At 51.0% G+C, this 14,155-nt stretch overlaps 1 protein-coding gene and 1 pseudogene across 4 annotated transcripts; one reads left to right on the forward strand and one right to left on the reverse strand.

The window, feature by feature from the left end:
- Positions 1–5,562: 5,562 nt before the first annotated feature.
- LOC136527797 (cyclin-dependent kinase B2-1-like) lies at positions 5,563–11,196 on the reverse strand. 4 transcript variants are annotated; one of them, XM_066520641.1, is made up of 8 exons: positions 10,463–11,196; positions 9,563–10,220; positions 6,916–9,103; positions 6,637–6,810; positions 6,458–6,551; positions 6,293–6,362; positions 6,059–6,197; positions 5,563–5,943 (listed from the first exon to the last, which is right to left on the reverse strand). In XM_066520641.1, the coding sequence occupies exons 3-8, from the start codon at positions 7,321–7,323 to the stop codon at positions 5,851–5,853; spliced, it is 978 nt and encodes a 325-aa protein (XP_066376738.1). In that variant the 5' UTR covers positions 7,324–9,103; positions 9,563–10,220; positions 10,463–11,196; the 3' UTR covers positions 5,563–5,850. The 4 variants fall into 4 exon arrangements, with proteins under 4 accessions (XP_066376738.1, XP_066376737.1, XP_066376740.1 ...); XM_066520640.1 differs by having other exon boundaries at positions 9,563–9,703; positions 9,796–11,196; XM_066520643.1 differs by lacking the exon at positions 9,563–10,220.
- A 324-nt stretch (positions 11,197–11,520) lies between these two features.
- Positions 11,521–12,957, forward strand: LOC136526374 (transcription factor MYB17-like; annotated as a pseudogene).
- Positions 12,958–14,155: the final 1,198 nt, after the last annotated feature.

Here is a 14,155-nt window from a genome sequence, read left to right on the forward strand (position 1 = left end):
ACACCGGTTGAGATGGTTTGGACATGTGCAACGGAGACCTCCAGATGCACCGGTGCGTAGTGGAATCCTAAGTCAGGATAGTAACGTGAAGAGAGGCAGAGGAAGACCGGAGTTGACTTGGGTAGAGGCAATAAAAGGAGACTTGAAAGGATGGAATATATCCAAAGACTTAGCCTTAGATAGGAGTGCTTGGAAGACAGCTATTCACGTGCCTGAACCTTGATTGCTTCTGTTGAGTTTCAACTCTAGCCTACCCCAACTTGTTTGGGACTTAAAGGCTTTGTTGTTGTTGTTGTTGTTGTTGTTGTTGTATCTCCATCAGGTGGGCTCATAGCAGAGAGTCATCAAACTCATCACTGTTATCACTGTTTTTAGTTTCTCTAGTGCTATGGATAGAATATACAACATTCAAGCTCTCACGGAACTACAGCAATCTATCCCAATCTTGTTGTTGAGTAGGTGTAACATACTTAGCATGCTACCAGAACTCTGAACATTTAACAGTACATCAGCATTTTCATAATTGTAACAACCTTAGTCCATCCCCAAATTGCTGGATCTTCATTGATAAACATGATGCCACACTATGAAATTGTACATACAGGGTGGTCTCTACTATTGAAAATACTAATAAAAAAATTATAAGGAAGGTACTGGTAATTTCTGGTTTCTGCATCCATGGGAGCTGAACCAGGTGGTGCTGGAATTACTTCCTGATGCAGCCTGGAGGCTCATGTGAATCCATTCCAACCGAAATGAGAGCCATTATCCAAACAACAACCTGAGCCGTTTACTGATGACAAAAAACATGAGCCTCTCGCGAAGTCAGGATCTCTACACCTGACAAGCGCACGCACACGCTGCACATTGCAGCCTAAACCCTAAACCGAATTTAAACCCGAGAAATCTACGGCCTCCCTCGATCATTGTTGGGGTACATCATTTGTTTGACAAAAGCACTATCTAACACAACCCGTTCACCCGCGATTTCATCTATGGTTCAGACAACCCGATCGGATCACCGGAGCATGCCATAAGGGAGAGATGCGGAGGAAGGATTACGGCGCACCTTATCCAAATAGGGGGTATCTGCTTGTTGGAATTTTGGAGAAGTGGAGACGACAGACGAGGCGGGGCGCGCACCTGCACCGCGCGGAGGCGAAGGCGGAGGCCTCCAAATTCCAAAGCCGAAGTCCGTAGGCGACGAAGCCAGTTGGGACTTGGGAGGGCACGTTGCACGAATCAGAAGATGTGTTTGGTTTTCTGGCTTAGTTGTAGCCTGTCTAAGCTAAACCTGGTTCCAGCAAGCCAACATGGGGTTATTTAGTTGTCTGTACTGTCTAAGCCTGGTTAGCCCTACAGCGTGTTTGGTTGCCTGGTTTGCTTCGAGACACCTCCTCTCTAAATTGGTAAGTTTCCCCTTCGCGAGATTTCGTCGAGCATGTTGGGGGCATCCTCGAGCAGCAGCACACGGCAGGCAGGTCGAGCACCAGGCGGCCATTCTCAATCTGGGTGCTTCCCCGGCAATCCCGACGACCTTCTGGTTGAGGCCAAGAGCACCAGGCGGCCATTCTCAATCTGGGAGCTCACCTTCTTGTCACCAGCACAAATCGTCCTCACTTACCAAGTTGCTGCGTGCAGGCGCCACCCACACCGATCGAGCTTGCAGTTGCAGGCATGGAGCTGGTGACCTCCCCAAACTGGGCGAGCTGCTCAAGCAGGAGTACGGCCTTCAGAAGGGCGTCAAGAAGGGGTCGTGCACGCCGGGCTCGTTCCTCTTCCATGTCAGCCTCGTCGGGCACGCGGAGGAGCTCCATGCGCGAGCCGGGTCACCCGCGATGGCCGCCTCCTCCCCGGCGACCTGCGGCCTCCAGCGCGCCCCTCCCCATCCGGCCATCCCCGAGCTCGTGCTCAGCACGGTTAAGAGCGGGGAGCTATACCGGAGGACCCAAGGCCGCCGTCCCACTGCGGCTGCACCACTACCTCGTGATCGTGGCGGCCGCGGTCGTCCTCGCCTGCCTCAGGCACGCGCCGGACGCCGCGGGGTACAGCCTCCGTGCGGGCGACAGCGGCGACCGCGGTGGCCTCCACCGGCAGCGCGACGGGCAGGTGCCCCTGCCGGAAGGGAAGACGACGCTGAAACAGGACGCTGCGCCTTTGCTCCCCGTTACCAGCACCGTTGCCGGCGGCGGCTCCGCGCCGTCGTCCGCCACGGGCCTCTTCTTTTTTTTTCGAGAACGTGCGTTGCCACGTACTCCCTCCATCCCAAATTGTAAATCCTAAATGGTAAGTCATTCTAAGAATCTTGGAGAGTCAAAGTTTTTCAAGTTTGATCAAATTTATATAACAAAATAATAATATTTATTATACCAAGTAAGTATCATTAAATTCTTTATTAGTTATATTTTCATATTATACCTATTTGATGTCATCAATCTTTGTGTTTCTCTCTGTAATTTTAGTCAAACTTGAAAAAGTTTGACTCTCCAAGATTCTTGGAATGACTTACAATTTGGGATGGAGGGAGTATTTCATTAAGCACAGGTACAGAGTTTTGTTACAGCTACTGCCCCCGTTACCCTTCCCCATCACCAGTCTCTAATTACACAGTAAACATAATACGCGATTAAGACGACGAACATCCTCCATCCGTCCGACGAAGCAAGTCCAGCACGCCCAAGTGCCAGTACCCCACCGCAGTCCACATGGTAATCTCATCTTTAATGACTTGAAGCAGCTGCGCCACCGACCTTGGCGTCGGTTCTCGCATTTCCATAATGTCCAACCAACAAGGAAGAACAAGGAATCGAATCCGCGACGAATTGATTTGGGCAAGCACCTCCAAGAGTCCGTCCACCACTGCATGATGTCGCTCTCCTGAACGAGTACTCGATCCTGCAAACGAAATCTTCTCAGACATGATGCCCACACTTCCCTGCTGAAGACGCAGCCGAGGATGATGTGATCCATCGTTTCCACCGCCTGGTCGCAGATGATGCAAATGTTGCTCTCTTGTAGTCCATGACGCCATCTCCTATGTGTCGTCCAGCATCTGCCATGCATAACAAGCCAGAAGAAGAACTTGACACGCGGTGGCGTAGCGGTTTTCCAAAGTTGCTTCGCGCCAAGAGGTCTGGGGCAGCCGACGAACATCGCTCCATAAGCCGAGGACGCCGAATACTGCTGATCGGCCGTAAGCCTCCAGGCAAAGGTGTCCGGTACACCCGGACGTAGCTGCACCTGCTCCAGCGTGTTGCAGAGGCCAATGAACTCCGCAACGAACACGCATCTTCTCCTCTTTGGGACTGCTGCGAACACAGCGGGAGCCAGGCAGCGTATGGTCGTCCCCTGGAGCCAATTGTCAGTCCAGAAGAGCGTCGACTCTCCATTACCCAGAGCCGAGACTGTGGCCGCCCTGAAAATGTCCATCACCGCCCGCTCGTCAGCATCTGACAATGCCCGCCACGTCCGTTCCAGGTCAACCCGACGAAGCCAAGGCCACCGAACCCGTAGCGCAACTCCCGTCCATCGGACATCAGCCACTCCTAGTCCACCAAGATCGCGCGGTCTTCAGACAATCTCCCAGGCCACCTTGCATCGCCCTACAAAAACCGAGGCGGAGCCACACCAAATGAATGCCCTGTGGAGTTTGTCAATGCACTCAATCGCCCACGAGGACAGGCACAGCGCAATCAACGTATGGACTGGAATGGCCGATAAAGTGGTCTTGACAAGCGTTGTTCTTCCTGCAATGTTTAGCAGATTGCCCTTCCACTGAGGTATACGAGCAGCGACGGCGTCAATGAGCGCCTGCTCCTCGCCTTTCTTCAACCTGAAGATGGACAAAGGGATACCCAGGTAGCGGCTGGGGAATCCTTCTATCCGGCAGGAGAGGATTTCCTGTATCCTCACAATGTCGTCCTCGCTGCAGTGCATCGGCGTTGCTACGCTCTTGTCCAGGTTTGCAAAAAGACCAGACGCTAAGCCGAAAATCTGGAGGGTCGATCTCAGCACCAAAAGGTCATGCTCGCCACGGGCCTCTTCGACGCAAGCTCCCCGTCGTCCTCTACTTCCATGGCAGCGGCTTCGTGATCCTCTCCCCAGCCACCGTCTTCTACCACGGCCACTGCGAGGCGACAGCGGCCTGCGGTGCCCGCCATCGTGGCATCCCTCGAGTACCGCGCAGGGCGCCCGTGGCGTGGCTCCGCGACGGCGCGCCGGGGGACCCCTGGGTGGCACGGGGACCTCTCCCGCTGCTTCCTCATGGGTAGGAGCTCCAGCGGTGCGGACGTTGCGTTGCGTTGCGGCCGGCTCCAGAGAACCAGGTCAGGGGTCGGCCACCCAACCAAACACACTCGAAGTCGAAGTGGCGGGTTGGAGGCGTACTTGGCTCGGTTCGGTCGTCGTTTGGCTTTTAGTTTTAGTTTATTTTAATCATATGAACACTTTATAAGTTGTACAGTACCAAATAAGCCCCAAGTGCTCCAACAATAGCCAAGCCAGCAAGATTGACTTTGTTCAGCTCAACTAGTGACTGCACTGATTCTTGAACCTTTTTCAACATTTCCTCACTGGTTCCTGCCTCACAAACAACATAATTTCGACACTCTTCAATCCAATTCACGACAGCTCGCTTCTTGTCAGAACAAAAGTCACCTGATTTCAAGAATAAGATATTGGTTAGCCTAGAAAATTAACAGCAACATACACGCAGAAAATGTTGGATGCTCTTGTATCAACAATTCTGTAGTCATTTGATGCACAGAACTACGCTCATGGAAGAAGTTATGGCCATACAAGACATTGATGGAACACCAAAGCTGTAGCTTGCCTGATAAAGTAGTGGGATGCGTCAGATTGAATATTCTTTCTTGTGGTTTTACAATATTATGCTGATGACACCACACACCAGGAATTTATTAGCACAACCGAATAAGACATACACATTGCAGATCAGAATCGTTAACTTGTGTAACATAAGTACTCATACGGCTGCTCGAAATCATGTTTCTAATAATCGGGTTTTTTTCAGTTTGTGTGCTTTCTCCTGAGTATGCATGACGTCCATTCGTCCAAGAAAAGGTAGTTCTAACTTCTCAGAGCAAGTATTGGTCAAAGTTATGTGTATTGTATTTGTATTACCCAAAAAACAAAGGTTTATGGCTTGTATGAAAAAAGCAGTTTTTGTCGCTCCTTAAAATCCTAATGCATAGTGTAGTGCAAATGAAGGAGTACTTGAAGTTCAAGTTCCTATGCCTTGCCAAGTTGGTTCACTGACCATCTAGTCTAAGTTTAATAAAGCCAACCATCTTGCTGTCCTCCAGCTGTCCTCAATGATTCAACAGAACAAGTAGTAATTGGTACTGATACTGCTGAAGGTCTTTCATAGAGTCAGGGAAGTCATTCTGAAGGCTGAAGGAAGGGCCATGCAGCCGTCACAAACCTGCTTGACCTGTTCACCACATCATGCTCCATCATCCTACAATAATTTTGAAACCTTACAAAAAATTGAAGTAACAGATGAGGCAATTATTGGCTTTGATTAAGACAGGCATCTTGAGCTTCAGAGCCATAGAGTGAAACTTTATAAAGCAAGTGGAAGATGATCCCAGGTTTTCCGGCTACAAATTGCAAGAAACAATGTCAACATAAGTTCACTTATGCTGAAAATTCTCCCTACCTTATCCATCACAACCAAAGTGAATGGCACAACACAAAAGAAAGTAGCAGCTTGAACACAGAGATACTGCCTGGAAGCAAAAGCACTGCTTCAGGGCAGCCATGTTAAAACACTAAGCTAAGAACAAGGTGACAAGGATCCTCTCGACGAATCCTACTACTCGGATCGCTTCAGTACACCTCCTTGTTCACATCATTGAAGTATTGGTGTTCCAGGGCCTTCTTCGCAGAGATCCGCTTCGCCGGCTCATATGCCATCAATTTCTGCAGCAACCGCAGCAAGTTAAGTCAGAATGCAGTCCTCACAATCTCTAACCTCTTTTTTCTCCCTCTTCTACAATGTTTAGTAAATTTGCACAAGGTGTAACTTTTCACTGACCTCAAGCAAATCATAACCATCGGAGTCAAGACCAGGGACAAGAGTGCACAGCTTAGTGGGCTTCCACTGGGGGTACACGTGCCAGTTGGGCAGCTTGCCTACTCCTGGCCACATCTGCTCATTTGGGGTGCCCAGCAACCTTTCACCCAAAGAACAAGATGGTTAGCCATCAGCATCAGACACCCACCAAGAATTCAGAAAGCAAATAACGAACTAAAGCACTAGAAGTATTACTTGAAGATGTGGAGGAGCTGCTGCAACTCGGAGTCGCCAGGGAAAAGTGGCTGGTTAGTGACCAACTCAGCTGCCATTTACAACCAAATTAGAAACTGTACGTGTTGGTTTGAATTCTGAAGCAGTTTGCATTGACAAGAATCTCTGAGCTCATCGAAATGGTACCAAATATGCAGCCCACGGACCAAATGTCAACTGGCGTGGAGTAGTGAGTGGCGCCAAGAAGAACCTCAGGCGCCCTGTACCACAGCGTCAGAATCTGCAGAAACAGTTCAGACCGCTATTAATCAGACCCAAGAGTTATGAACATCCATGCGGATGATAAACACCAGTGGGAAGCAGACCTCGTGTGTGTACTTCTTCATAGGGACGGTGATGGCACGGCTGAGTCCGAGGTCAGCGATCTTGAGCGCCATGGTCTTGCGGTCCATGAGCAGGTTGTGGGGTTTGAGATCACGGTGCAGCACCCCGCGGCCGTGGACGAAAGCCACGCCCTTGCACAGCTGGTACATCAGGATCTACGGACGCACAATCAATCGAATCAGGCAGGCGTGGGTAATACATTCACACAAACACCTCGCGTGCCATTGGGGAGGGTACAGAAAAGAGAGAAGAAAAATCACCTTGACGGTTTGTGCGGGGATCTTCTCGTGGTTGGCGCGGAAGCCCCGGATGAACTTCTTCAGGTCGGTATCCATGTACTCGAAGACGAGGTACAGGATGGTCTGCCCCTCCTTGTTGACGCCCTGCTTGAGGTCGAGCAGGCGCACCACGTGCGGGTCCTGCGACAGCATCCGCAGCAGCGAGACCTCCCGCAGCGCGGTGGGGGGCACGCCCTCGTCGTCCTCGGGGAGCCGCGTCTTCTTGAGCGCCACGATGCGGCCCGTCGCCTTCTCCCGGGCCTTGTACACCTTCCCGTACGTGCCCTCCCCGACTTTCTCCAGCTTCTCGTACAGGTCCATGGCGCGCAGCTCGCCGCCCGTCGTCGTCGACGGCGCCGTCGGAGTCGGCTTGTGCTGGATCGTCGCCATCCGGCCGCGGATCCGGTCTTCTCCCTCGCGCGAGAGGCGGACTTGGGCGTGGTAGAGGTGGCGGGCTGGTGGTTGTGGATGGATCTGGAAACTGGAATGCGGGGAGCCGGGGAGGATTTGTATTTTGTACAGGGTGGTGGGAGCGTGGGGGAAGAGAGGTGACCGTTGCGATTTCAAACTAGAAAACTCGGCGCGGCCCTGCTTGATTTCGCCAGCCTAGTTTTTTTTTTTTTTTTTTTCATTTGATCAAGCAACTGGTGGCCGTTATGGAGCTGCTATCCTGCCACTGCAACCTCTCACATCTCAATGACAAACAGTGTAACTATGGTGAGATGGAATGGAATCAAATAAATTGCTTTGGTACAGAATTAACATACTTCACCTGCAATTAGCAGAATGCCGGAGTTTACAAGTACTGTCAGATTTAAAAGCCAGTACGCTCGGTTGGCTTGCTCGCCAGGTGTGCCAGCGGCCAGGCGTGAGGGTTCGAACTCGCGTGAGGGTTCGAACTCGCGTGCCTCACGGGGGTTTTCCCCTTTAATAAATTTGCAGGTCCTATGTATCTGTAGCCTCACGTGTGGATGTGCCACAATAGTCAGGGTGACGTGCCCGTCACGTGCAAAGCCAGGATGACTTCGGATATCTTTCAGCCACGTGCAGTCTCTTCCTGTAGGTGTAGATCTAGCGTACACACTAGGGTGTGTGTGTGTGAGTTTGTGTGCGTGTGGTGGTATGAGTTGGTGTGTGCGTTCAGATACTACAACTTATACTCGAAGAGTTGAGGCACCAAAAAAAGAGATTTAAAAGCCAGTAGTAAAGACAGTACATCTAACACTGAAATCAAGATCATCTATGCTCTCAATTTTGAATTATCTAAGGATTTTCAATTATCTATAATAACAATGTTGGTCAGAAAATGTAGGCACCTGAAGAAGATAATTTAATGTCTCATGAAGTTGCCATTACCAGTGATACTTCACTCCTGTAAGAACATTCATATTTCTTAGCAGCATTATAGTATCTGTCAAGCTAGAAGTGTACATCAAAACTAAGTTATCTATAAAATTAATCAGACAAAAACGTACAAGTTGCATTAAAGAAAGTACTATAATTAATTTAGAAGTTACGACAATTTCTAACATGTTTAAGACTTTAAGTACCAGAATGTTTTATTTTTAATTTTCTTAAAATAAACAAGTCAAGATGTAGCAATCTGAAATGTCAGGTCTGGTTCAAAGATGGGAAGCTCTTGAATGCCACAGATTGTTAACATGAACAAGTACTGTCCAGGTCTTCAAAAGAGAATCCTATTCTTGAAGGTCTGTGGATATCTATTGGTTAATGGGCTGGAGTTGTGGACCTAAGAATAGTCTTGTCCATTCAGATCTCCATGCTTTTGTCTAGTGTTTCATGCAAAGGAGTACAATCTGACTCCAAATGACTTTCATTAGAGCACTCATAAGACAGTTTAGTGCGGACTTGGATTCAGACCCAACTGCTAACATTTTTGTTGCCCACCAGCAAACCCCATTACTGGTCTTATCTTTGTTGTTGTACTCATCAGGATCTTCTTCAGCAAGTTTTCTTTGTGGATCAGCTTCTTCTTGATGGTCTTCAGACTGCTTTGTTGTTGAAGCATTTCTCATTATGTCCTTTGTTGTCTTCGTCTTGGGCTTTTTCTTCACCTTCTTCTTTGTCTTCCTCCTTTGTAGTTTCTAGGGTTGTCAACATCAACCTCCTTGGTTGAGTTGATGATTTCAAAGTACTTCTTCACTAAATCCTACATAAAAGAGAATTCAAATTAAACGCTTGTAACAAGAGATGCACAAAATAACAGATATATTTCTACATTGATGTGTTTCATTATAATGTGTCCAGCTCAAGTAGTGGACAGGAAAAACAAGTACATGTGTCACTTGCTCTCACACAATTACACGAAAATTATCCCAATAGTATTGCCAGGGACAGTTGCTAAGCAATCTGCTATTTCTTGTAAAAACAAAACAAATGACCACGTGACTTCTAAAAAGATCTGTTTACAATTTCCATGTTAGCACTGTTGGTGTCATGTCCAGGTCTAATAAAAGATGCCAATTTCAGATAACACGGTTGGACTTCAAGGTGAAAAACAGATAACAGCTACAACAATCTTGGTGACCATTATATATTTGTAGCAGAAGCCAATTAACACAAATAAAAGACATATGAATATGGTGATAGCTTTAGCTTATCCTCTTACAAGTACTTTTTGGCCTCATCTCGCAGATGTAATCTTATTTTAGTTCCAGAGCCAAGGGGCTAGTTCCATGTATCCTCATAGATAGCAAATGACTCATAAGCTTTTGACTCCCACGCATGGCACATCTAAAACAGTACAACACTACAATAACATAAAGCAAGTTAGATAGGCAAAACTGTTTCGGCCACACACTGGTGGCAGGGATACCGAGCATGGCTTGATCTGATGGGTACCATCTTCGTTCAGGATGGCGAAGCTGCAGGCAGGCCACAGTGTTCCGGACAGCAATTTCATCCAACACCATGCGGGTGTCCCTCGAGTGGTTGTTATCCCCGGGCTTCTTTCAGTGTCACACCGCACCACAGCTCTAAGGCCCTGCTTGGCCGCAGCTAGGCAAAAGGAGCTAGCCTGCTGGGGGCAACGCAAACAGACAGGGTGTGTCCTTGCGGTCACACTGGTGCGGAACAGCGGGCGGCGGAGCACGTGGAGGGCACAGGCCGACGTGCGAGGTGGCCAAGCGCCAGGACATGGTGTTAGTGGTGGAGAGCACGGTGCAATTGCGCCGGCCGCCACTTCCAACTCCTCTTGACGCGCGCCAGCCATATCTCCTTCTCCTGCTAGAGCGTGAACTGAAGCGGTGGCGCCATTGGCCCTGGCGCTACAACCAAGCAGTAAAACGACTAATATAACAATGGTGCAAATCTGCAGTTGTAACAACCCCAAAAATTGCTCCGGAGTTCAGCCTATCAATTCATTGAGTGCTTGCACAAGCACTTGTAATAAGAAGACAAAATTAATAACGATGCTGAACATGAGTAATATTTAAGTCAACATCGGTTTATTTCGAAGGAAGCTAACCGATTGATGCCAAATTAAAAAGCAGATAATTGGGCAAGTTACCTGGTGAGTCATTTGTTGCAGTATTGGTATCTAGTTTCGATTACATAATCCAGCAAAACTGCCAGAGACATACGTGACGTACGTATACTTTCACAGGGGTTGATTGTTTGCTCGTTGGTCCGTGTAGAAGCAACGCAGCATTTCGTCGAACAGGTCGCGGGGACACGAGGTGTGCTATGCCCGTACGCTGCTGACACACTCGCAGCTGCCCGAGGGCGAGGAGAGTTGCTGTTGCAGTTGGACCTCCTGTAATCCTGTAGCTACTGGCCGAGCCCACTCGAATCGTCCGCACCAGGTGCCGTTGCTCTCTCGCGCCGCCCTTTGCCGGTGCAGACAGCTTGTGCCATCTGGGCAGGTGCGGCGCCCCTCGTGGCGAGCAGCGGTGGTGGTGGCGCGGCCTCGACGGGGGCGCGGGCGTCAACGGCGACGCCGCTTCGGCGGTGGCGGCAGTGGCGCTCGGCAGCGCGGCCTGGGTGGGGGTTGCGACGGGGGCGAGCGCGGGAGTGGTGGCCGCGGCGGAGGCGCGGTGCGGGCCTGTGGGAAGAGGAGCGTCGGGCCTCCCGTTAAGGCGGCGCTTGGCAGCGCGGCCTGAGCGGAGGCTAGGACGGGGCAGCACTCGGCGGGGACGGGAGCTGCGGCGGCGCGGCATGGGGCTATGGGAGGAGGAGCGCTGGAATTCGGGAATGGGGGAGCACGGCACAGGAGGACGGATCGAAGCGCGAGAAGGTTCTGGGGTTCCGGGTTCGTAACGGAACTGGGCGGAGACGTGGCTGCTTTTGCTGCTTGAAACGTGGCACAATAGGATGCAAGATAGCGTGGTACAAGATTCGTCAAGTACATATACAGATACAGATTTCGCTTGTGTCCGTTTATACAGAGTAAAATACGCCGGAGGTCCATTAGCTTTCGGTGAAGTGTCATCTAGGTCCATCAACTTTGCAACTGTATTTTTTGATCCATTAACTTTCCTTTGGTGTCGTCTAGGTCTATCAACTTTGAATCTGTATTTTTGGTCATGAACTTTTTAAATGGTTCACTGCATGTCCACGTATGTATACATGCACGTCGGCTTCGGCCTCCTGTCTTTGCGCGCGTACAGCAGCCACTGCACCTCCGGCGGCGGGTACGTGCTCTGTCTGCTCCTCGATCGAGCCCGCCCGGCCGCTTGGTGCATGCGTGACCTGGCCGGCTGGCCGTTTGCATTGGCTCGTCGTTTCTGGAGCGATTTGGGTGATCTGCCGCGCGCGCTTGCATTGCAGGGCTGAACCGGTGTGGCAAGAGCTGCCGGCTGCGGTGGACCAACTACCTGCGCCCGGACATCAAGCGCGGGCCCTTCACCCCCGAGGAGCACAATTCCATCCTCCAGCTCCACGCCATAGTCGGCAACAAGTGAGCCTCAAGTCTCAACTCATTCATACGTAGGCTGTACGGTGTGCCTCTCTCTTTCTCCTTGCTCACGCGCGCTCAGTACGTGCCATCAAAAGTAGGAGTACGCTCTTCAGCAATGCGTTCTGTATTTTGGATGCTCACTGTTACTCTACAGCTCATCACTCATGTGCATTCATGTAACGAACATGCATCTGGAGCACACGAAAGCCAGCCTCGCTCACGTGCTGGAACGTTGTGATCTCAGGTGGTCCATGATCGCGGCACAGCTGCCGGGCCGGACTGACAACGAGATCAAAAACTACTGGAACACGCACATGAAGAAGCAGCTCCGCCAGGGCGGCGACCGCGTCGTCTTGCCCCGCCGCTCGCCACATGGCCCAGTGGGAGACCGCCCGCCTCGAGGCCGAGGCACGCCTATCCCTGCTCTCGTCCTCGGCCACAACAACGATCACCTCCGCCACAGCCTCCTCGTCGTCGTCCACTGCCGTCGCCGCCGAGCACGCGGCGCCCGACATCTTCCTGCGCCTCTGGAACTCCGAGGTCGGGGATTCTTTCCGCGGCGCAGCCGCGCAGCAGCAGGGGCATGGTCCGGAGGTGAGTGCGGCGGCTGCTGGTGTGCCGGCGCAGGCGCTACCTGCTGAGCTCGGCGACGACGATTCCTCGGCCGCGTCGACCTACGGGACCGAGGCTGCGGCGGACGACGACTACAGGGCGTTCCTGGACCTGGCGATGGAGGAATTCGCGCTGCTGCAAGGCCGGCTCGGCGCGTTCTCGGTGTTCCCGCAGGCCGATGTGTTCGCCGACGCGCCCTGCTGCCTGTTCGCTCCGTTTGAGTAGCTTTGCTCGATCTCATTATCAGTCACCAGAGCAGTAGACTAGAGGTACGTGACCGCGTTCGTCTGCGTACGCGTATGTACATACATGGTATACGTACACATGCCGCCTGAGCTCGCCACCGCGTGTTCACGTTCAGTTCACCTCCCCCGCTACACGCCACCCAGACCCTGCTCGCGTTGTCCCATCGCCCTGAGCCACGGCAGAGCAAGTTGGCTACACCATCGCCACCCGCTGCAGCAAGGCACACACGCCGCCCTGCTCCACTCACCTCTGCCACGCCATCACCCCCCCTGCACGCTCCATCGCCTTAGCGCCACCGTCGTCGCAAGCAGGCGACGCTCGCAAGCCGAGGTGCTCTCCTCCGGCCTATAAAAGGCGACGCCGAGGTGCTCTCCTCCACCACCCAGCAGCATGCTCAGCTTACTCACTCACCTGCTCTCGCTTCGCTTTGCCGCCGGAGGTCCACACAGTGGCTGCTGTACACGCGCAAAGATAGGAGGCCGAAGCCGACATGCATGCGTGGACCTGCAGTGAACCATTTTAAAAGTTCATGGACCAAAAAACAGTTTCAAAGTTGATGGACCTAGATGATACCAAACGAAAGTTAATGGACCCAAAAATACAGTTTCAAAGTTGATGGATCTAGATGACACTTCACCGAAAGTTAATGGACCTCCGGTGTATTTTACTCGTTTATATATGTAATATATAAAAATGAAAAAAGAAAATCTTGTGTATGTGGTCTTGAGCTCAGGTGACGCCTTTCGGCCTTTGAGTCCTTTCATACAAGTGTTGGGCCCAACGGGGAAGCTCAAAGTAGCCCAGCCGAGCGAAGGGCCATAGAGGAGCTAGGATTCCTGGGCCGGATTCCAGTTTTCTATGCTCGAAAGACTGCAGTGCAAAGCTGTTTCGACTGGAGTACTTCCCTCCGTTTTCATTTACTTGTCACCCAACTTTTACTGTAGCAATTTTGACCATGCGTTTTTTTTGCAAAAGATTTTTAGATACATCAAGTTTTTACATATATGATTCTTCATTTTACGTACTTGATTAATGTTATATACTTTGAAGTATCTAAGATTTTCTAGAAGAAAAAAACGGCGGGTCAAATCTGCTACAGTAAAGGGTTGGTGACAAGTAAACGAAAACGGAGGTAAGTAGGATCCGTAACCCCCGGCGTACGGATCTCTAAGATATGCGGTGCAAACTCAAACTCAAACTAGAAAAATTCATCGGAATAACTGGCGCCTGGATGTCCGTCCCAGGTCCATCCGGATGTAGCTCCGCCGTATCTGTCCCGACCCCTGTGTAACAGAGCGTCTTCCGTGCCGATAGGGGTCTTAATCTCGTCGCGCCTGCGTCACCTCCATAACAAGGGTATGTATCTCCGTCGCACGGGAAGATGCCACAATCTTTTGCTGCAGGACCTCCAACGGAGCCAGCAGAGGCAACATGTCGTACAGGAAC

The sequence above is a fragment of the Miscanthus floridulus genome, chromosome 19 (assembly GCF_019320115.1).
Source record: "Miscanthus floridulus cultivar M001 chromosome 19, ASM1932011v1, whole genome shotgun sequence".
In the NCBI taxonomy this organism is placed as follows: domain Eukaryota; kingdom Viridiplantae; phylum Streptophyta; class Magnoliopsida; order Poales; family Poaceae; genus Miscanthus; species Miscanthus floridulus.

Excerpts from the sequence above, each read along its gene's own strand:
- LOC136527797 (XM_066520643.1), bottom strand. The coding sequence starts at position 7,323 with ATGGCGACGATCCAGCACAAGCCGACTCCGACGGCGCCGTCGACGACG. Across the intron at positions 6,811-6,915 it reads TCCCCGCACAAACCGTCAAG|ATCCTGATGTACCAGCTGTG; the intron begins GTGATTTTTCTT and ends GTGCGTCCGTAG. Across the intron at positions 6,363-6,457 it reads GTCCGTGGGCTGCATATTTG|CTGAGTTGGTCACTAACCAG; the intron begins GTACCATTTCGA and ends TGTAAATGGCAG.